General features: G+C 45.0%; 1 protein-coding gene across 1 annotated transcript; it reads left to right on the plus strand.

Moving 5' to 3' along the window:
- The first annotated feature begins 10,057 nt into the window (after nucleotides 1-10,057).
- Nucleotides 10,058-23,771, plus strand: LOC139287805 (uncharacterized). The gene is made up of 5 exons (XM_070908981.1): nucleotides 10,058-11,743; nucleotides 14,478-14,677; nucleotides 15,464-15,608; nucleotides 17,024-17,329; nucleotides 23,613-23,771. The coding sequence occupies exons 1-5, from the start codon at nucleotides 10,058-10,060 to the stop codon at nucleotides 23,769-23,771; spliced, it is 2,496 nt and encodes an 831-aa protein (XP_070765082.1).

A 23,771-nucleotide genomic window follows, 5' to 3' on the forward strand; every position in this document is an offset into this window, starting at 1 on the left:
CACACCCCCTTATGTTTTTTGTTTTGTCTTTGTCGCTGTTACACTGACTGAATGGATCAACAAACAACTAATCCCACCCTAACCTTAACCAAAGACAAAAGCTAACCACAGACGGGGGTCAGGATGCAAACCCCCGGAGTCCGCTGTCAAAATCAAACCACCTCCCTGCGACTCTGCTGCGGTACAGAAACGATACAATAATCCAGGCAGCAATTACGTTTGTCATCACAACGTAAATGGGAAAACAATTTCGTAGTATATAAATGTAATTTATAATACAGAATACTGAATGTTCTGTTGTTTGTTACAACTGACTTTCTTCGTCCATTTTCAGTTGAACGTCAGCCCAAACGTGACACACTCCCTGGTGCCTTGTTCAGATGGGTGATAAATTAAAAGGAAGAACCTGAATAAATGAGAACAAAAAGGTCACTGAATGGTTTCATGACCGTGATGATGTCAGTCATGTGTTACCACCAGATCTCAATTTTTCTGAGCATCATAAACAGTCCAAAATTTGAGACATTAGGTCCAATAAAAATGAAAAAGTGCTGTATCAGTAAATTAGTTTCATGCCATTCATGTGTGTCAAAAGCTGTGGAAGCCTGAAAAACCTTGCCGTTCCTGGTGCAACCTCATTAGCCACACAGGTAAATGTCAGCAGATAACAGATCAAAGTAGATTAGATTATGTCCAAAGATGCTGGGCTGTCTGCTGGTTATCTTTCACTGGGACGAACAGAGCACCATCAGTATTCACTTATTTCTGGTTCATTATTCATTGTTCATTTTATTTTAATATAATTTTTTGAAATCTAATTTTATTCTATTCTAATTCATTTTGTCCCCTTTAATATTATTATTATTTTTTTTTTCACTTTGTGTAAAAGACAAGGACAAGGGCGCAATGTTTAGCACTGTCACGCGGGAGGTAGAGCAGGTTGGCGGTTCGATCCCCGGCTCCCCCTGTCAATGCCGAAGTGTCCCTGAGCAAGACACTGAACCCCAAGTTGCTCCTGATGGAGGCCAGCACCTTGCACGGCAGCTCAGCCACCATCTGTGTGTGAATGAGACCGAGCTTTAGGAACTGCTAAGGTTGAAAAGCGCTATATAAGTGAAGTCCATTTACTTCATTGAATAACTATTCCTTTTGATTGTTTCAGTTTCTTTGCAAGTCCCAATTTATTAGTTTGCTAGATGTTGAAGTGTGTGTAGGAGGACAGACAGGAAGTCGTAGTACACTTTGCATCAGGACTTCAAATATTGTTCAGTTCCCTTTAAAAAAGACTGTTACAGTCCCCTCTCCTCAACATCTACATAAAATGTACAACCACATACTAACTGGTATTAATCACTTAGGAGAACATTGAATTTACTTACATTAGTCCCCTGGAAGCATACCGTAACCTGAACCACCACATGCCTAACCCCAACCCTCACACAAACCTGAACATAACCCCAACTTTAACCAAAAATCAGGTCAGAGCATTGACATTTGATGGTTTATCTTGTGTTTTTAGTTTCTCTGTGCGGTTTTGTCTGACTTTTTATTATGGTGTTTTACATTCCAATTGATGTCACCCTGTGGCCAATGACTTTTTAGTTCAGTCACTTGTTGTAGATTGACATATATGTGTATATATAATGTGATATTTGTTACTCTGTTAATGCTTGATGAAGATTTAATTGATCAAAATGTTGCACAGCAACAGTGAATAAATAAATCCTGGTGGGAGCAAAGAACCGTTTGACATTTTGCCATGATGTCTCCTGTTTGATCCAGCACCCAGAGTTTTTTGGATGTGCATACGTTTTTTCCTCCAATGCTTTACCTTGTGGGCGGACGAGCTTTTTGTCCCCAAGCGGGAGGTGAGTCCCCATAATGTGACTGTGAGAACACTGTCCCCACAATGTACAAACAATACAAGGACACACACACACACACGCCTTTGTGTGTTTTGTGTTTGGCTAAGCACAGAGTTTGATGTGTTGCTTCAGGCCACCCAGTAGTTTGTCAGGTTATTAATAATGTATCATAGATCCATTTAAAACAAAGTGACAGCTTGCTCTCTGCTCAGATACAGTAGATGCTTATAGATGCATATTTCAGGGGCTACAGAGTAAACTCCTGTTCTGACCTCAGCACGGAGGACATGGATGCAGTTTGAAATATCACTGTGTTCACTAGCATGTTTGCATATAAGTGGAACTTAATGAGAGTTGAATTGTGCCACAGTGATTGCATAAAAGCAGGCAAATGTTGAGGCAAATGAAAGCAAGTAAACAGGGCTAAGTTACGACAGGCTCCAGAGCTTTACACAATCATCCAGCTAATATGTTGTATCATAACCCTAATCAATAGAGACATTTTAATCAAGCTTGAAGAAAAAAATTGTTTGAAAATATCATGATGAAATCAAAGTGAAAGACATATATGCATATTAAACGAAAGCATGGCCCTGAATCCCATGTTACATCTCGCTTATCCAGAAGCTGAAGGTTGTTAGACGCACAGTTGAGAGCTGGTATTCTTTCTCTAGCCATTGAGGTTAACAGATGCATCAAGACTAAGAGTCTCCAGCCATGCTAGCAACTATGTGGCACCAATGAGGCTGTATTTGGTTGCTTTGAGCTAAATGCTAACATGAGAATGCCAACATCCTCACAGTGACAATGTAGATGTTTAAAGAGTATAATGTTTAGCGTATTAGCATGCTAACACTTGCTAATTAGCAGAAAACAAGTACAGTTGAGGCTGATGGGAATGTCATTAGTTTTGCAGGTATTTGGTCATAAACCAAAGTATCGGTCACATTAAGACACATTAATGTGTTGACCTGATGATGGCGCTAGATGAAAAGTCAGAGGATCACCAACGTTATTGCAGTTCATCCTGAGGGGACCATGAATGTCTGAACCAAAGTTCATGATAATTGATCCAATAGTTGTTGAGATATTTCACTGTGACCTCATGATGGCGCTAGAGGAAAAGTTAGAGGATCACCAAAGTCATTAGGATACAACGGGCCTCATGCAAGAACATTTTTGTATTCTTATCTTAACTTTCTAACTTTTCCACCCCCCATACGGTGGGTGTGTACGAGTGTGCCACGTCAAACGCTCCTAACTAATGACCCGCGTTAACATGAATGCCACGTGTGGGTAATTGAGCGTGCTTTCCTGAGAATTGTAAAATAGCAATACACAGCATGCTAAAATAATCTAGCTGACATGCCTTCTGTGGGGTGTAGGGTTAGGGTTAGCATCTAGCTACCAGTCCCCATCCTGTTAACGTGGCTAAAACATTCACGAGGAATACCAGTGAAAAGTCACTCCCATTTTCTTTTTGTATTGCAGCTATTAGAGTGAGTTAATTAGGGCTGCGCCTCTGAAAGTCGAAGATTTGAATCACCAGTCGGACACCCTTCAGTCGACTGAGCCAAGCAGTCGTTTTTTGGCTGTCAGTCAGTGTGTGGGACCGAAATGTCCCCAGAAGCAGCTGCAGAGTGAGCGCTCCTCACCTTCATGCTGCTCTCTATGTCAAGTCGTCGCATCGTGAGCAGGCAGCTGCCTGGTTCTGCGTAGAAGTGGTGAATTTACAGCTCACAGCAACTTATTATGATACAGTCTCTGGCTTCTGTTTGATATCTAGTGTCGACAAACATTGTCGCTGCACATTTCGGATCCATCGTTAGGGTAGTTAGCGCGCATTAGCTCAGAGGGTTAACTTGGCTTGTTAACTATATTACTGAACGTCGCCATCAACAGATACTCCGGTGGGTGCACAGACAATGCAGAATTGTATTCATTTAAGTCAGTTAAGAATATATAAAGCCTGGAAAAGAAGGCAAGATGGGCTATTTAATTATGAATAATGATTTCTCCTCTGATTAAAAGTATACCGTAAATGTTGTGTCAGTAATATATGAATGTTGCCATAGACATGAAGATTTGAATTTGTTTTTTTTTGACAGTTTGACTTGTCATGGTTGGAAAAGCACAGGTGTCACCAATACCAGCGATGAAGGCCAACATTAACAATACCAGCCATAATTCATAGTATCATTTACACCTGTGCTTTAACTATTGTGACAGGTCAGCATATCTTCTGTGGAAAGGGCCTGTCGATAAAGAGTTAACATGGCATTCGGGATCTCTCTTACTAATTTGCCTTGTGTCTTTTTACGGTACAGCAGCATGCATGACACAGTAATACAAACTTCATTCATTGGTTATCCGTTTGTGATAATGAGACAACGTTTGTTCAAAACTTTGTGAATTCAATTTTTTTGGTGGAACAAAAACAGACGAGTTTACGTGTTGGAAGTCCAAACGATTATCAGCAAAAATAGAAGATCCAAAGAATCAAAATCAGAAACACTTTATTGATCCCCGGGGGGGTAGCATAGAGTACATACACGTAAACATACTATAACCAGCGCTACATGCGTCATCTGTGTATGTGCATTATATGTATTTGTGAAGACTTGTGGTATGTGTGTACCATAAGTCAATTTTGGCACACATTGGTTTTGTTAGAGGGGCGCTGTACTGTTTTGGGGACAAAAAGTCAGGATATCTACTGCATCGATTTTTGACCACTTTTTGACCACACACCAAAATCACTGCAGGACCCCTTTAAGAAGTACATGAATAAACTTGGACTTGCAAGAGACAGAAGGGAGAAATGCTTATTTTCATCCCCAAGATCCCCTCCAGACATGTTTTAAGACATAATATACGACATATCCTCTGTTTTACGACATCTGCTGCAAGTAACTAAAGCACGATTCATGTTTTTCGGTTGCGTTTAGGCAACTCAAAGCACTTGCTTAAACTCTGGCTCCAAAAGCTCTGCCTCTGAGAATGTTTGTGGAGCTAAAACAAAAATCGTCTCTCTGGTTCGAGTTGCCTGATTACTGTGAAAGTGTGCAAAACATGTTCATCCTTCAGTTTTAACCTCATCCAACCTCCACCTATACTCCTACACACAAGCACACCACAAGAGCACTAACACTCTCTCATATCACTCCAGTAAATGAATTATCCTCAGATACATGTGCACTCATATGTACACACACACACACACACACACATACTGTATATAATGGTAAAACAGCTTGCTCTAAATGAACGCACAAGCAAACGAGTACACACACACACATCCTGTCACTGCCTCCGAGGTTTGTGCAGATCCTCGTCTGTTCCAGCTATTACACCTTGGTGTTAATTTCTTCAGGTTTTTGACAAGCCTCCCAGCTAAAGCTTGTTCTTTGTGTAAGTGCTTTTTCTGAACTTCTCCCTATCTCTGCAGATTAGTTAGGGAGCAAATTACCTGCCTGCACAAAAAAAAAAAGCGCAGTCCTACACATTTTGCTGTGCTTGGTGAACAGATCTCCTTTTGAAGACAGGCTATGTTATTTCCCCTAGCCCTGCAGCGGTCCTGGCATGCAAATCATCATAAAATTAAAATTTCAAAACTGCACATGCACTCCGGGTGCTCTTATCAGCGCCTGTACAAACTGCATACAAATCAGGCCGGGATCACACACCACAGCAAAGGTCTCCACGTAAAAAAGGCTGGCTAATTGCTAATTGGGTCGCGAGGTCTGAAGCAGGCTCGGGCTAACGAGAATTAAAATGCGGGGGCGCCTCGTGCCTGTGAAGTGTCTCCGGCTTCCTGGTGACATGCCCCAGAGCGGAAACACACTGACAAACACCACTGCCACAGAGGACTCAGAGAGGCTGCAGCCTGTTCAGCTCCGTCTACGGCAGCTGCTTCATAACATCACATAATGGCTGAAACGTGTCAAATGATCTTTGCTTTTTCGGGTGACGCTGAATGGGAAGCGTTCGCTGTGCTATGGATGGATGCACTTGACGAGGCCCAGGCTTTGGCTCCCGTCTTCAGCTGCATTTACACATAGGATGCAAAACACATTTTCACAGCATGATCTTCACGACAGACATCTCTATTCCTACACAGTGTCTCCCCATGTTGTGTAAGTTGTAGTGAGTGTCAAATTGCTTTTACGCATGGATAATGAGACAATGGACACCTGGGCACAGAAGTCGAACACAAGGTAAGATGTATTTTTGCAAAGACATTAGTATATATATATGCCTGGTGTTTGACCAAATTTGGGGGGGGGGGGGTGACATTTTTGGTACTGACAGAATGCCGGTACTGTAATTTGATTGGTGCAATGTGTGTGTGGATGGGCACTAAAAACAGTTCCTAATATCACATTAACTCCAACAGCCACGCAGGCAGTTAACCAGCTGGAGGCCGACGTTAGCCGTTAGCATCTTGTATTTTAGCTCTCCCTACATTAGCGAACGCTGGGCATAATGCAGGAAGAACACAGCGGAGTATGGAGCCCCATAGAAGTGTTAAATATCAAATACATAACATGAATGGTAAAATATATCAGTGGAAAACAAATGTATCAAGAGGAGCATGAGAGCTGAGCACAAAGACCACAATATACCAACATCTTCACCCCTACTGACTATCACATGACTAACACTCTACACTTAGGTCCCATGATGACACCTGACCCGGTTGCTTTTGCAGAAGAAGACAATGAGATTCAGTTGAAAGTAGATGCTCATTGGATGTACAAAAAAAGCTGTTGTCATTTAACGTTATCAGGGATTTTTACAGAGTTCTCCAATATCAACAGTCCTGTCTAGCGATAGGGTTGCGAAGTACAGTACATTACAATGATAGAGTCACGAAGGACCCGACAACTGTGGAAACAGGAGACTGTCCTCCAAAAGAAACAAAACGAGAATAGCAGTTGTTTCAGCAAATGCCCACAAACGACATCTGTTCACGTTCAAGTGGCAAAGTGACAAAGCCCTCTAAAGAGGAAGTCAGTCACTTTATTATACAGTGACAAAGTCCACATCGGGAGGAGGAAGTCCGGGTGGATGGAGGGGTCAACAAAACATCAGACTGCTGTCCACCTCCTGTTTCTCACCAACAGCGATCATCAGGTTCTTTTTAACCAAGACCGCCTGTCACGGCTGGTGGGAGGGCAGCAGGGAACACGGGGGAATAGGACCCAAATGCAGACACGAGCAGAACGGATGCAGATAAAAGGTTTTATTGCAAAAACCAGGGGAACTAAGACTTACAAGGTGGTGCAGCAGGCAGGGGGTCAAAAACCGGTAAAGCAGTCCAAACTGGCAAACAGATCAGGCAAGGACCAGGCAAGAATCCAGAGTCCAAAAACAGTCCAAAAGTCCAAAAAATCCAAAGACACTGGGAAAACAGGGAATACAGGGGAAACAGGGAGCGACCTGGCACCGAGGAGAGGGAAACACACAGAGTAAAGATAACCAGGGGCAGGTGAAACGGATCAGGACAGGTGAAGACAGTCACACAGGCGGGAAAACACACAAATACAAATGAACAAAATAAAACAGGAAACATGAAAAACCAAAATGACTGAACTAAACACACAGGAAAGCACCGTGACACCGCCGTTGTTCCCTTACCATACTGTAACCATGACGACGACCAAAGTCCCCTTAGCAAACAAGCAAAAGGAACCTAACAAATTTGGTAACACTTGTACAATACGGTACACAAAAATGTGAGTAGTTACAAAGGAACGAGAGAGGAACACATCGGGGAGGACCTCATAATGAATGAATTGCTAATCTACTATATAGTCCTTCATTGACATACATAAACTTTAATATCTCCCTGTCTGTTTAAGTGCTACCACTTATTTTAACCCAAACCACGATCTTTCCCTAAACCTAACCAACAACAATGTATTTAGTCATTTCATTTTTAGGACACGCTATTCTGTAATGTATTCAATTTTCCTCACTTTCATTCTATATAGTCATTCTTATATGGATTTATTGTTTGTTTTCACAGCCTGTACATGTTCCACACAGAAATATACACACACACTCGATCACATTTACACATGTACCTTCATGGCCCCTGCCTGTATCCCAACCCGTACTTATATTCAATTCATATAGCACCAAATCACAACATCCGACGGTCCTGTATATACCAGACGGCAGTAACGTGAAGAGTGGATTGATGGGTGTCATTTGCAGAGTGGGGGTAGGGAGGTTGATTTTGGAGATTCTGGTGAGTTTGTTTTTGTTGGGAGATGGTTATAAAGAGTTTATAGATAACATGGCGTCTATGCTGGGATCTTTTATGGACAGAAGTGACGTGTTGATCGAAACTGACTTACACAGTAATTAATTAGTCCAAGATATTTGAAGCCGTTGCCACTGTGCCTATCAGTAGCAGCAGACATAATGGTTTAATACGAGATAAGTTGATGTAGTCAGTCCAAACAGCAATGAGAGCAGTACATGGGGGTGCAGACTGTATATCAAGGTCATGTTTGCCCAAGGGAGGAACCAGTGCTCTTAGCTGGGAGCAGGCATAGAGCATGATGGGATACTATATTAAGAAGCTGCTAAAATAACTGCGACTATAACCGCGCTTCAGACAAGGGTGTCTCAGGATCGATGTTACTGTCTTCCAGAAGAAGAGCCCAGAGAAGGGGCCGAATGCATGCATGTGAACAAAAATATCGGTATGTGACAGCGCGCTGTACTGCTGTGGTAGATTGGGAAGGGGTCTACTACCAATGAACTGGTATATAAAAGGGGGGGGTCAATCATTTCAGTCAATGTAACCAAAATCTGTTTGGGCAAATGTAAATTTTAGGATTCACGGTTCATTTATTTTTAATTTCACAACACAGGGCTGCACCATGCTACCCCACACGACAATGCTTCATAATAAGGCCCTTGTATATGAAGCGTTAGTTAATAGGTAATAAGGCCCGTATAAGTCCTTATAAGATACTTATTAACGTTATTATGTGTTAGTAAGACAATATAAATATTAACATCATAAACATGTTTATTGTCGGATTATGAGACTTTCATAAGCACTAATAAGAAATGTTAATTTGTAAACCGCTTAGGAGAATTAATAAAAGCCTCATTAATTGCTTAGAATTGTTTATAATGGCATTACGTTACATTTATTGAGCCGTGCTAACTTCTCTAACCTAGTCTGTCATTGTAAAACCTTTACTAAGATTTTGTGTTGCTTTATCTAGATTGAAAAAACTTTATTATTATTCATTCATTAGCAGTCAAGTATGCACTTATTAACAGTTAACTATGCTTTTTGCAGCTACCGGATCTAAAGCGAGTACAATGCCTTACTAAGGCTAATAAATCCTTTATTATGCACTTATTTGTCAATACATTACCTCTTTACATATGTATTTTGACTTTAGCGGTGCAGTGGGGGCCCTGGGGGTCTGAGGCCTGCTTTGCCCCGTTGGTAGGCCATGCGGGGTCAAAATCCCAAGGTTGAGAACCTCTGACCTCACATGGCATTGATATGCATTTCATGTTCATAACCTCGCATGGGACGTTCATGTGCAAAGAATGCGCCTTTTTCCTCTTATTTGCCTGTTTTGGCGGTTATGAAACGTGCGCATGTGGACAGCTCTTTTAACTGTTTATGTGTGTGTGTACTCTAGCACTATTTATGTAGTTATTAAGTCCTATTCTGAATACACAAACAGCGTGTACACTCACACAGACACACACACACACACACACACACACAAGAGCCAACACCATGCATATGATCTGATATTCTCGGTGCAATAATGACTGCATGTCCTCCCTGTGTCTTTCTCCTAAATGGCCCAAAAAATGTAATCATACATTTATAATCTCATCAAACTGATGTGAAGTCAGAACAGTGGTGTGTGCTCGGCTGGTGATGCTTCTGGAGGTCACACTGGTGCAGTCCTGTTATCCACCACCATCACAGTGCTCCCGCTGCTGGTCCAATATGCGGTCCAATACTGCAGCCTTTTTGTCAGGGAGCGCGCTTCCAAATTTACCCTCCCGCTGCGCTCGCTCCCTGTACCTTAAAACAAGCGCGTGCGCGGCTGAAGGTCACTTAAACACAAAAGGCTTTCAGCGCTGCGGTCCAATATAGCGCATGCGCGCTGCCGGAGGACTGCTTCACAGACCGCAATATGGCGAGAATGCCTGCCAGCGGAGACACGGAGCAGGAGCAGATGAGCTGCCCCGAGAGAAGCAGGGATGGGGACAATGAGGAGGAAGATGAAGACGAGATCCAGGAGGTCCAGATCACCGGGGAGGAGGAGGAGGACGAGGAGGAGGAGGAGGAGGAGGAGGACGAGGAGTCCGACAGAGATGGTGTGGAGCTGGAGTGGGAGTCAGGAAACACAGTGCTGGACTCCAGCGGTTCCGCCGTGGAGACACCAGCGGTCGTTATGCGGAGTATGGAGCGAGTAGAGGAGGAGGAGGAGGAGGAGGAGGAGGCGGACCGCTTCAGCAGCGGCATCCCCGCTGGGCTGGAGTCTCACCTGGAGGGAGATCTTCAGCGGTCAGAGCGGAACAAGCTGAGCGAGAACACCCGCCTGGCCACCCGGTATGCGGTGAGGATCTTCAGGGAGTACCTCAACGAGAAAGCCCAAAGTCCAGACTTTGAAACTCTGGACAAGGAGGCGCTCTGCGCGGTGCTGCGCTCCTTTTACGCGGAGGCGCGCTCCAAAAGTGGCCAGTTGTACAGCAAGTCGTCCCTCATCAGCATCCGGAGCTCACTGAACCGGTACCTGAACGAGCCGCCCTACTGCCGAACCTTGGACCTCACCAAGGACCCGGAGCTGCGCAGCGCCAACCTGACCCTGGCCGCAGTCATACGGAGGCTGGAGGAGCAAGGCGCCGGTCCCGTGGTGCAGAAACAAGCCATCACGCGTTCGGACCTGCGGAAACTGTACGAGTCCTCCGTGTTCAACACCGACACGCCGTTCGGGCTGCTCAACAAAGTCTGGTTCGAGACCTGTATGTATTTCTGCACCAGGGGCCGGGAGAACCAGCGGGAGCTGGAGGAGGACTCCTTCGGCCTGGCCGTGGACGAGGACGGGAGAAAGTTTGTCTATTTTAAAGCTCTCGGACCGTACCACAAGTCTCGCTCCGCCGCCTGGACCAAGAAGCGCCCGGACGCAGACGAAGACACCCTGCCGCGGATGTACGAGACGGACACGGATCAGTGTCCGTACGCCAGCTTCGTCCGGTACGTGTCGAAACGGAACCCGCTCTGCAGGGCGTTCTTCCAGCGGCCCCGGGACCACTGCTGCGCGAGCGACGTGACGTGGTACGAGAACAAAGCCATCGGTAAGAACCTGTTGGGCACGAGGATGCAGATGTTGTCGCGCGCTGCCAAGCTCTCCAAGACCTACACCAACCACTGCATCGGTGCCGTCTCCATAGCAACGCTCAACAGCATCGTGGGCGCCGCGGGCTCCAGACCGACGACGACGCTTTACGTTGCCTCGGAAACGGTCAACGGTCACGCGCAGTCTCACCTCCAGCTCGTGATCCCGTACCTCCGCCGGGTAGCCGACGCTGCGGATGTGAAGCCGCGGCGGACGACGACGACAACAACAACAACGGCAGCAGCAGCTACAAACACATCATCATCATCATCATCATCATCGTCCACAACAACGGCGAGCAGAGCCAGAGCCGAGGAGGACCCGGAGGCTCCTTACGCCAAGAGGCTGTGCGTGCGCCCCGGGACGCGCGCGGAGTCGCCCGTGGAGCGGTGCGAGAGCGACCCGGTGCCCGCGAGAGCCAGGGAGTCCAGCAGTCACGCGCCGCCCGCCGTCCGGTCCCCGGTCGCCGTGCCCATGCAGGTAACACAGGACACGTGGCACCCGTTTATCATAACACATTCACGCAAGTAGTGTAACTGTTACGGTGTCCACTTTGCACCGCACGCCGCTTCTCCGCGCGCACACAATGCGCGCGAAACGTCACAGCGTCGGGGAATGACGGCGTGGAGGCAGGAAGCGGACCGGCTGCAAACTGGCCGTAGTTTTGAAAAAATGACATGACATTTGCTTGAATGAGTCAGTGTCAGAGTGTTGGCACAGCTGGTGTTATCCTGAACCTTGAGTGCTGGTGATGGTGATGATGATGATGATGATGACGACAATTTTTCAAACACGTTTAAAGCCCCCATGTGTAGTGTTCCTTTACCCTTTACTTGGTTTGGGATGGATTTGGATCGCTCACACAAGTCTTACACGAGTACAGTAACTTCAGCTGACTGTGTGATGTGAAGCGTCTCGCTGGCAGTGACTCACCCGCACAGAATTGCAGAGAACTTGAGATTGCACAGAGGCGTTTACGCTTAACGGGCGATCCGTTGCAGTATTCTCCCAAGCGCCTGTGGGGTAGGGGGGGGGGGGTCATCATAAACCAACACGGCTGCACCCTGCACCAGAGCTTGTTGTTGCTGAGGAGGAATGCGTCTGTTTTCATCCATTAAATGTGGCGGCGGTGTCTCTCTCTCTCCGTGAGTTCAGAAGCACGTGGCTGTCCCTGGGGGGGTTCGTAGAGGTGCCTCGCCTAGCTGCAAAAAAGCCAGCGACGCCTTCGGCATTGGCCCGCTGACGCGCGGACCCTCGCACCACAGCGACCGTAAATCCAGCTTTAGCCTCTTTCGGCTCGTTGTTTTGGTTTTGGATGCCGCTCAGCTACCGTGTTTCGGTTCACTCTCGCAGCTCTCGTCAACCTCTGAGAGAAAAAAAAAAAAAGGGCTCTGACACTAGCTGGCGAACGTAGCGGAGCATTTAGCAGCTAAAGAGACGGATCTTTCCCCCGGGAGGCCGACACGAACAGCTCTGTTTTGATCTCCACCACCAACCACCATCGTTTTAGCTCTAAACAGGAGAGTGAATATTTGACTTCTATTCATCAGGTGGCCAGAGACACGACTCCATGTGAATGTCTGTGTTTACACCTTGTTCTGCTGGAAAAAAAAAAAGAATGAATGCAGCTCTAAAACATTACAGAGGGCTTAATATGTCCTGAGTTATTATTTTAGGTTATATATTTGTCCGGCCTGTGGGATTGCTGTTCCATCAATACGGTCTGTCAGGCAACCGTCTCCAAGGCTACCTTTCCTCCGCAATGAGCCGGTCGGTGGAGACCAAACACAGAGCTAAAGAGAGAGTTGAATGTTCAGTATTCATTCATCGCATGGACACAAACACCACTCCAAAAGAACATTGATGTTGCTGATAGGTCAGCTTGTTCCGCTACCCTTAAGAGGCCAGGGGAAAAAAAAAAATTATTGTCCTAAAAACGCTCCTCAAATACACACAGTAATGAGACAATATAGTGGGACTCGCCGAGTAATCCCTGGCTGTGCTAGGTGGGAAGGAGATTAGAACCGTCCTCACGCAGCCAGACATTTGAAACATCAAGTCGCTCGGACTTGAGATCTGACCTTGCTTTACTTTTGAACTGAACAGAAGACAAGAAGAGAGCGGTCTGGAGCCGAATGAAAGAAAACAGCGCGACAATCTAGAAGAGAGCCGAGTGAGAGCCCAGGGGACCTTTGTTCCCAGCCCGTCGGGCACTGGCCTCCTACCAGGCTGCCAATTTGTCTTCTTTCCGAGCTTAATGCTTCGCTTCTTGCCAGGCACCTGGCATTGTAAAGTAGCCCGCGGGGCAAACTGGAATAGCTGGTGCTCCGACGGAGCAGAGTCATATCTATGTGCCTGACAGGCTGTCCTTGTATTTCTTTGCTTCCTGTAAGGCTTCTGGCATTATATGTCAGTCCCGAGGCTGCCTTGGCAGCTGTGATTCGAAATCATCAGCACTTCTCTAAAACTTCACCCAGTGGGTCAGGCCCGCTCAGCCATCTCACAGGGTGTCACAGGACCACGGTGTGATTGGCTCGCTGCAGAGGAGACACTTGCCTGACAGACTGTAGATAATTGGTGATCATTGTCTGCGGTTTTGTCACGATAAGCGACGTTTTTCACATTTTATACAGGTAATGTACAAATTTGGGATTAGTGCAGCTTCAAAAGACGGCGGTCTGCTCCGAGGTTTAAGAGGTCAGCGGCGAGGACCCTCCTACGCAGAGCGCAACATCTTGTTCGTGAGAAGGAGGCTAGAAAGACTAGTCCAAAAAAAAAAAACCCCATCATGGTTTGGGTTAAAATGACTGCTTTGTTAGGGTTACTGGACCTTCGTCGACATAGTGACAACAATTAACACGTGGTTGAGGTTATGGGACAATCGTGGTCATGCTTTAAAAAAAGAAAACCCCAATGTTGACTGTCAACGGAAAAGGAACAATGGTCTCTCTTGTTGAAGTGTGATGTTTTGTTGACTCCTTCATCTACCCAGACCTCCTCCCTAGGTGTCACCTGACTTCCTCCTCTTTCTCCCCTCATTATTCCTACATCCACCAGTGGACGTAAACCCCCCATCGGACTGCCCCATGTTGACATCTGACAACCACACTATTGCTGCTATTTCCATTGCCACTGCTACCAATAATACCTCGATTGCTTTTATACTGGTATTACCACTACTGTATGTGTGTGTGTGTGTGTGTGTGTGCGTTTTGTGTCCCAGGACAGCCGCGGCAGAAGCAGCAGTATGTCGAGTCAACAGCTGGTCTCTGTGTCTCCTGTGTCTCCTCTGGGCTCCGCCGGCATTCCCACCCCAGCCAAGCTCACCAAAACCAACGCACCTGTCCACATCGATGTAGGAGGACACATGTACACCAGCAGCCTGGCCACCCTCACCAAGTACCCTGAGTCACGGTAAGATCCTTTGTGAGTTCTCTGAAATATATAAACACAAACGGGTAACGTTAGGTATAGTTTTAACTTACGCTACGCTACAAAGATACAACTATGCTAATTTGGCTAACTTTAGCGACCAACAATAACAGCGGTGGGCATCAAAGACTCGGATTGCCACTATGTGCCATTCCACCTGTGATTGGGGGTATATGATACAGCCGCACACAGGGGCCAAATGATCCGAGGGTGGAGTAACGAGGTCCCGCCCATACACCCAATCGCGAGCACACCACAGTCGATCTCAGCTGTCAATCGTGGCGTCTCACCCTGTTTTTATAGCATCAAATAACGAAGTAAAACCAAACTTATCAGAAAAATGAACACTTGAACAAACATCAGCGTGATAAGAACTACCTGAAGTGACAGTATTTAATGTGTACTTTGATTTTCTTTTTAGTTTGGCCCATGTCCCATCCACTGACATGGAGGGGGGCGGGGCTTATGACCTATGATCGAGATGTTCCTCAGTCCATAGTTCTATGTAACAATGCAATTTGAGGCTTCAGATATCTGTCCAAAAATAGGAGGAATGATTACAGTGACTAATGACTCTAAACGGAAGTAAAGGTTGCTGCTGCATCTCTAACTTTACCTACTAATACTTTTAAAATAATGGAGAAAACTGTCTAAATCTGCGGTACATTTTAGGACATCTGTAGCCAGCAGACATGACAGTCTCCCCGACATGCGCCTTGGTATTTGATGAAGAGGCCTCTCTGTCTTTGCCTTGATTGTTTCTGTCAGGATCGGCCGTCTGTTTGACGGAACGGAGCCCATCGTGTTGGACAGTCTAAAGCAGCACTACTTCATCGATCGAGACGGCCCCATGTTCCGCTATATACTCAACTTCCTCCGGACCGCAAAGCTCCTCATCCCTGATGACTTCAAAGTGAGTGTCTGTCTAGAGCTTTGATCAGGTACTACCACAGTTTTTCACTGCAGCGTGTCTGACCAGTCCCCTAATCACAGGCAAACCAATAAGACTGTCAGAGGAAGGATTTTAACTTGTCCAGAGACACTTGAGCCTTCAGACCACTTACAGAAGCTATCCTGAGAACTGCTTAGTGTTACAGTTACCTGTATGACACTCACAATGTTGTACTGTCAGTCACATATTTTCTTTACTGTAACGACGTTCCATATAGCTAATACATTCAATATGTGTTAACTTAGTATGTAGTGACCATGATTATAATATAATAATAATTAACTACATATTATAATTATCCCTTATACAATTAAAATGCACTTTTTCTGCACTATTTTAGTCTGTTATTCAAATATTTGTCATGTACTTCATTACTGCTTCTATTAATCATAATTTGTTATTATTATTATTATGTGTGTTACGATGCACACTACCATTTATACATATTTCAACTTAACCAAACTGCACTCAGAAAAGCCAGATTTTTTAAAAAAAACAACAAATTTTTTTTTTCAATCAAATGAATCTGATGGCTTTTGTTTTTGTTGCCAAGCATTAACGTCAACATTTATGTGACTTTGTCTTGGGCCCAAACACAAATGTGAGCGGGCAGCAGTGTTACCATTCTTTGGCTCGACACGTATTATGCTGTATGCCTCAGAGTGGGAGTGAATGTATCTCTTGTGGTGACCATTCTATCTCCCTTCAACCTTGTCCAGAAATATTTATGCCACCATGTCGTGTAATGCTGGACTCGCTGGAATAGATGTTTTTCACATTTTGATCAGCACGGTTAGCGTGTTTGCAACGACCACGATATGCTTTTCAAACCATTCGACCTTATTGAATTCACTTAAAAGCCGGTGCGGGCTACAAGACTTTCAAAAATCTCAGAATTGCTTTTTGACACAAGTGATCTCAGACGACGCGCAAGGTGATTCTAGTCGGAGGGATCCGCGCAATATCTGACAAAAACATCCAAGAAGTCACTGGCTGTATTAGAAACCGCCTACTACATATTATCGATGAATGCAGTACATACAGGACATGCATGCTGAAAACTTCAATCCCCCTCAAATGATCAATATGTTGAAATAATAATCAAACAAATTGTCTGTCAAATGTATCTGTGTGACAAATGGTGACAAATTGTGGTGATTATTTTAAATAAACATGACACATGTGAACCAATCACATTTACTCATGACTGTATCAACGCTCTGTGTGTTTATGTTAATGTATGTCTGTATGTTTTGGGGATTGTGCTTGCATGCGTGTATTTCTCTGAGCTTGTCTTCACGTGTATGGCGTCTGTTTTCTGTGTGTGTGTGTGTGTGTGTATGTGTGTGTGTGTGTGTGTGTGTGTGTGTCTGCAGGAATACTCCCTGCTGTATGAAGAGGCCAGCTTCTTCCAACTGGCTCCTCTGCAGGCCGAGCTCGAGCGCTGGAGGACTGAGCGGGACTGCGGGGGTGTGCGTCTGGAGTGCGAGTGCGTGGTGATTCATGTGGCGCCGGAGCTCGGTGAGAGGATCAGCATGAGCGCGCCCCGGGCCGTGGTCGAGGAGGTTTTTCCCGAGGTCAGAGACGTCGTGTCCAATTCCCTGAACACCAGCTGGAGCCAGGACTCCACACACATCATTCGCTTCCCACTCAACGGCTACTGCCACCTCAACTCTGTCCAGGTACAAAACACACTCATCGGGCTACGCTAGGGACTAAGGTTTCGGACATGGTTAGCACACATCTCAAGCAAATTAAAAAAAAACCCAAAGCTCGGTCACGCCAGCATTTATAAAGGCAAAATTAAAGACCACAATATATTCATTCCAATGTAGTCATGCAGTCAACTTCGGGCAAAACGCTGCACTCATCACCGTCACTGTTTACCCAGCTGTCCAATCACATTGGAGGAGGGGCGGGACAAATACCACAAAGACCCAACTGAGATTTTTCCTCGCCCACAAATTCACAAAAACCACATAGACCGGCGGGTCCCTCCCCTCTCCCTACGTGTTTCAGCCTTCCCTTCATCCAGAGCAAGTACTCTACCTCATGCTGACATTTTTACATTCAGTATTTGTTGATAACACAAACTGTCAGCGTAATTAGGTAGGCTACTTGCAACACATACTTCTGCGGATATTCTGTATCGTAGCAACCGAAGCGTCTCAGCTGAGAAAACACTGCGCCTCCGAAGCGCTCTCAAACACTCCCAGCTGGGAAAAAAACGCTTCTCGGGGTCAGAGGTCCAGCCCGCAAGAAATTGGTCACAGACATCTGCAGGTGGGCGGAGACAGCATCCAGGTGGCTCTCTGGCTTAAGAGAAGTGAGCAATGGTGCCAGGCTGGCAGAAGAGAGGGAGGGCAGAGCTGAGTGGAGGTGGTTCCGGGACGCTGGTCGCACTGTCGAGCCCCTCTGAGGTATCGTGTAGTGATGTTAGATTCACGAAAGAACTGTTCGAACGTCTCACGACGAGTGAATCCAAAATCCCGCTTCCGCACGGCGCATGCGCACTTGCGCGTAAGAGCCAGGTTCTGCACGCACCCCCTGAGCCGAAGAACGAGTGAGAGTGCGCGATGGCAGGGTGCAATGGAGCCGTAAATGTCACTGTGATTAAATTAAGCGGAAACAGGCGTGCCTACGTTTTTCACGACTTTCCATCTAACGAGTGACTGGCAGCACTTTAGCTCTACTAAGAGTTAACACAAGCTAACGGACGGAGCAGCATCATCAGCAGCAGTGCTTCCCCTGGAACTACATCAACGGTAAGTAGCCACTGGTGCCGTAAATTAAATATTCGGCTCGTGGCTAACATTGTTACAGCGGTTTGGCGTAATGTGGCTGAGCTGAGATCAAGGAGAATCTGCAGCAAGTCATAGGCGACCTCTGGTGGCAGTCTCGGTGCTGTGTGGGGAGCCAGAGCACCATTTCTCAAAACATCTGACATGTTGTTCAGAAAAGAAATCAATTAGGTGGAGACATTTGTTTCTAAAATCTTGGATAAAAATTGGCAGAGTGGGCTTCTTTAAGAGGGGGTATGTTTAAAGTTGAAGGGGGAACTGCCAGTAGACAGACAGCAGTTAATAACGGCTGAAATACTGCTTTTAAAAATCAAGTAGAAATGCAGTCTGAAGGGCAGGTGAATGGTTTTTAAAGTGCAACAGCGCGTTCCAGGGTTGACAGAGAGATTCCACTGAAGTGGGTCAATGTTGAAGGTGGACAGGAGCCAACATAAAGCTCCCTGAATTCCCTGTTAATGTGCTGCCGAATCTCCACCTCTTTTATTGTCATGAAAGTATTGACGAAATGTTTCACATCTCTCTGGGGAGGACTCAGCTGTCTGGCTAAGCGGGGGCTAATCACGGAGTTTATGGTTTTAAAGAGGTTTCTGAGATTGCGGCCCTGTTTAGCGATCAGCTGCGAAAAATAGGAGGTTCTTTGATTGCACACTGATTAGTAGAGAGAAGCAAAGGGAGACTTCTCTTGATCAGAGGCAGCAAAATCAACCCAATTCACATCTTCCCCACAGAAGCCACGGGAGAGCACCAGGTCAAGTGTGTCCTGGGATGCTTGACTTATTTGGTAAGATTAAAAGAATGTCAAAGTTTGATCAAATCAGAAGTAAACCAGGAGGAAGAGGGGAAACAAACATGGATGTTAAAATCCCCAAGACTAAGATATTCACATTGTAAGTTAAGGGGGGGGTCTGTAGATAAAATGGATGGAATAAAATGGACAATTTATACTTTAAAGGGAGAACTTGTATGCGTCGATGGTAAATTCCTCAGTGCGTGCTATATTGACAGAGAAAGCGGCGTTCTCCTGCCCGCGGAGCCGTGCCGGGGCAGTGCCTACATGTACCAGGATGCATTGCGCGCGACACCCACACTCACTGAGCAAGCCAGCTGCTGCTAATCAAAGGTACACAAAGTTGCCAAGCAGATGAATTCCTGCAGTTTGACCATTTCCTTTTCACACGTAGCTATATCGTTACCTTCAGGGCACGTCTATCAAGCAAACTTACATATACAGCAGCAACACACACACACACACACACACACACACACACACACACACACACACACACACACACAAGCCTGAGATGGATAACGTCCTTTGAAGTCACGAGTAGGGACAAGACAAAATCGCCGTCTAATTGAACGTCAAGTCAACTCTGTTCCGAAAATCCCTCGGTTTAAAATTCGGTGTTGTTTTCCCCCGCTTGGTTTCGAAACTGACAGGCTCCTGTAACTGTTGTATCATCTGCATGTCTGTAACTCCATAAATTACATTTTCAGTGACCAATTTGCACATGGTTGATTTACAACAGTTGGACACATTTGCTGGTAAGATGTGTTGAAATGTTGATCTACGGAAAAGTAAAAATAAAAAGATTGAATCTGAGTCACGAGTGTGCGCTTCTACTCTCCTTTATTTCCAACTTAGAGCACACTATACTGTACACGCACGATTACGATAATCGAATTAAATTCAAACAGCGACAGATTTCAGCTTTGAATGCGAGCTAAACTTCATGTAGTGTGTGAAGCCCTCTTGATTTTTAAGGGTGTAAGAATTGTTACATATATATATATAAATATAATATACATGCATTTGATTCATTTCTGTGAAGAAGACAACTAAATTTAAGGGTTATTTTAAAAGTTTACATCTGTATTTATTTATTGTAAAGCCAGGCTGCTTGGACTATTAGAACGTGTGTACGACAGTGAAATTAAAAGAAAATCATAATACGCACATGGAATTGTGTTCCTAAAACTATGAGGAAACATCGTCTGATATCCGCAGGAAATAGTTTATTCTGGATTTTATACAAATTTCTAGTTTTACTCAAACTTCCTGCAGGTATTAACTTCACTATTTAGGTTGAAAGTACAGTTAATTGTTCTGTGCTGTTTTTGTTTTTTATGCAATGAATATATTGAAATATACATACAGATATTTCAAAAGAAGTACGCTACTTTCCCCCCCTTTTTTGTAATTTAATGTGGGTTGGGGGGGTGGTTGGGGTTGTCAGTGTGCATACTGGTAAAATGGTAAAATAGGGGTCCCTTAGGAAAAGGGTTTGGAACCAATGGTCTACATGATAGCAGAAACAAGTATCAGGAGCCCTGGAAGCCAAAATACATACTGCACTTCTCACACACATCTATTTTTACTCTTTCACACATTCAATCTACTCCCATGTACATATACTTTCATTGTCATGACAACCAGGTGCCTCCAAAAAGCGACATCGCTGGGGGCTAACGTTTTGGCAGAAACCTGCATATGCCAGCGTTTGAGAGGCCGCATCGATCAATGCTATCCTTCTGTCTGCTGGGCAACAATTTCATAGTCCAGGGGGTGATATTTGCATGAATATTTTCTTCATTTCTTTGCAACTTTGTACATGTAGTCGCTTTTTCATGACATAGATTATTAAAAAGTAAACATACCGCGACACCAAAGCTGTCTAAAACTTGCTCCGCCTCTCTAGACATGTAGGACGTTGTATAGTCCAGTGTTTGAAAGACAAAGAAATGTACAGCTCCTGGACTCATACTTTTAGCTCAAGGACATACAAGTACAAGACAAAATCACTACAGTCAACTCGTGCCTCATTTTTCTAAGGATGTAATTATTACTATTGAGTCAGTGTACTCATAAGGTTTGTTGTACAGTATGGATACACTAAAGTTACAATATTTGAATGAAATATACAAACGTCGAGTTGTAATACTAACATGATCACTGTGTACATTGTAAATTTAGACACTGTGGAACCTTAAGGACATGATGTGTGTGAGTAGAATCGTAACTTTGAATCATTAACACGTGTTCGTATCATTTAGTTAACTCCCGTGGGCTCTAGGCTGCTACCATACATAACACACCTGAGGTACCTGAGGCGACGGAGAGACGAACTACGAGCTTGGCGGTCAAACTGTACATTTCTCCGCCTGTAAGATCACTCGACTTGTTACGCACTAAAGTTTTGCAGCCCAGATAAGGAGAAAAGGGAGAATGACGGCTAAGCTATCATCCCTGAGGGGAGAACATGTCCCACCACATGCAGGGGGACGCTCTGGCAGCACGGGGGGGGGGGGCAGCTCCTTCAGTGACAGGCTGCTAGGCTTTACAATCAGACCTGCTCCCAGTGGGGACCACCGGGATTTCTTTCTCCTGTGAACTTGTAGATTTGGTCAACGCAGGCGTCTTCAGATGCAGTATCACTAATGGCCACTAGCTGTCTGCTCCAAACAACATCTGGCTCTATAAACATCAATTAAAACATGCAAACTACTCTCTCGAAATACATTCCCATAAAAACGGTATGGTTTCAATAGTTAACCCCACTTTGTCCAACGGGTGTTTCGGTCCTGTTCAAGCATTCAAGTTTCATTCAAGTAGCATTTTCATTTGCAGTTCATATTTGCATATATTTTTTGTGAGATCAGCTTGATGGGGAACGTGTTTTTCTCTTGAATTATCAGCAAGAGTCAATATTCAGTTAAAGAGTCCTTGTAATATACTGAAAATGTTGAAAATCAGCCCGCAACTGTCCGTGTGTCTGTAGAGATAAATGGACGGCTGACACATTTTATCACTGTATGTCTGTCTGTCTTTGTCTCAGGGGACATCTCAGTCAGACAGAAACGCAGTATAGAGGAACAGAGGACTCCTGAGGGCAAACTGAGATAATGTCAACATGTTCACTTCAGTAACAAAGGGAGGGAGGGAGAGACTAATGGACTACTTCTGAAGAAGACCATGTTTCGGGCCAGAGAGGCCGAGTGTGAGATGGAGGATTTTACCCCACATTTCAAACATGCACATAAAAGAAGCGCAGAATACACCAGGTTAATCAAAAGTGTACACAATGAATCAGTTATTAATTCTTCTCATGGATCACACGTAACATTCTAAACTATCCGTTATATATATAGTCACATACCATTGTGCTTGTAATGGTGAAAGGTGATGGTTTAAATCTGGGCCTTATTTTTATTTTTATTTTTTTACAAAATTGGGTGTCTAAATGAGTAATATTTACCAAAAGATTTGGAATTGGCCCAACAGAATGCCTCAGCTGGCGGCTGCAGAGACGCTGTCGTCTTCCTGCAGCAACTCACCTCTCGCAACATTTCCGAGCAAGACTTGAGACTCCTTGAGCGAGACTCCTGCTTCTGGTTAAACACAAAGTGATCTTGCTCTTTAACAAAGGAGTCTATGTCTGTAGGGATCCTTTCCATAATAAGGTCAGACATCTAGGATAACAATCCGAGCCTGTCACCGGCAGAAATGAGCATTTTTAGTGAACGTACTTTTCACGACGCAGTTACCCGCAAGGATTACGTTGCAGCGCGTTCGAAATATGGAAAACACAACCAAATACAGAAAACACGACCAAATACGGAAAACACAACCAAATACGGAAAACACGACCAAATGCGGAAAACACGGCCAAATACGGAAAACATGACCAAATATGGAAAACACGACCAAATACGGAAAACACGACCAAATATGGAAAACACGACCAAATACGGAAAACACGACCACAATCTGAAATCGTCTTGAAATAAAAACACAGTCTGCAAGGTTCTCAGCAACTGAAAGAGGCATTTTAATTTATTTTCCGTGACAAAGACATTTATCTCTACTTAGGCCATGTATACAGCGGGAGATGAGGGGCAATCATTTATTGTTTGAGTATAAAACAAAGGTGGGTAATGCTGACGTCATTTATTCGAATGTACTCCAGTCCTTTGTTCCTTTGGTCATCCCCTCATCCGTCTGCGGCGCTCTGATGTTTGAAAATGCAGCAGAACGACTAACTTTTTCTTTCTCCTCTAAACAAGTGTGACTCAGGAAGTGGCAGTGCCTCAGTGTCTACCAGCGGAGGGCATCAAAATCAAAATCTACGCATAGTGACGTACTCTCACTCTTGTGTTGCTGCAGGTGTTGGAGCGGTTACAGCAGAGAGGGTTCTGGATCACCGGCTCATGTGGCGGTGGAGTGGACTCTTCCCAGTTCAGTGAATACATTCTACGGAGGGAGGGCCGAGGCAGCCCACGGCCCACCACCCTTATCCGAATCAAACAGGAACTCGTGGACTGA

The sequence above is a fragment of the Enoplosus armatus genome, chromosome 7 (genome assembly GCF_043641665.1).
Source record: "Enoplosus armatus isolate fEnoArm2 chromosome 7, fEnoArm2.hap1, whole genome shotgun sequence".
Lineage (NCBI taxonomy): Eukaryota > Metazoa > Chordata > Actinopteri > Centrarchiformes > Enoplosidae > Enoplosus > Enoplosus armatus.

Coding starts and splice junctions, on each gene's coding strand:
- LOC139287805 (XM_070908981.1), top strand. CDS start 10,058: ATGGCGAGAATGCCTGCCAGCGGAGACACGGAGCAGGAGCAGATGAGC. Junction 15,609..17,023: donor TCATCCCTGATGACTTCAAA/GTGAGTGTCTGT, acceptor GTGTGTCTGCAG/GAATACTCCCTGCTGTATGA. Junction 17,330..23,612: donor GCCACCTCAACTCTGTCCAG/GTACAAAACACA, acceptor GTGTTGCTGCAG/GTGTTGGAGCGGTTACAGCA.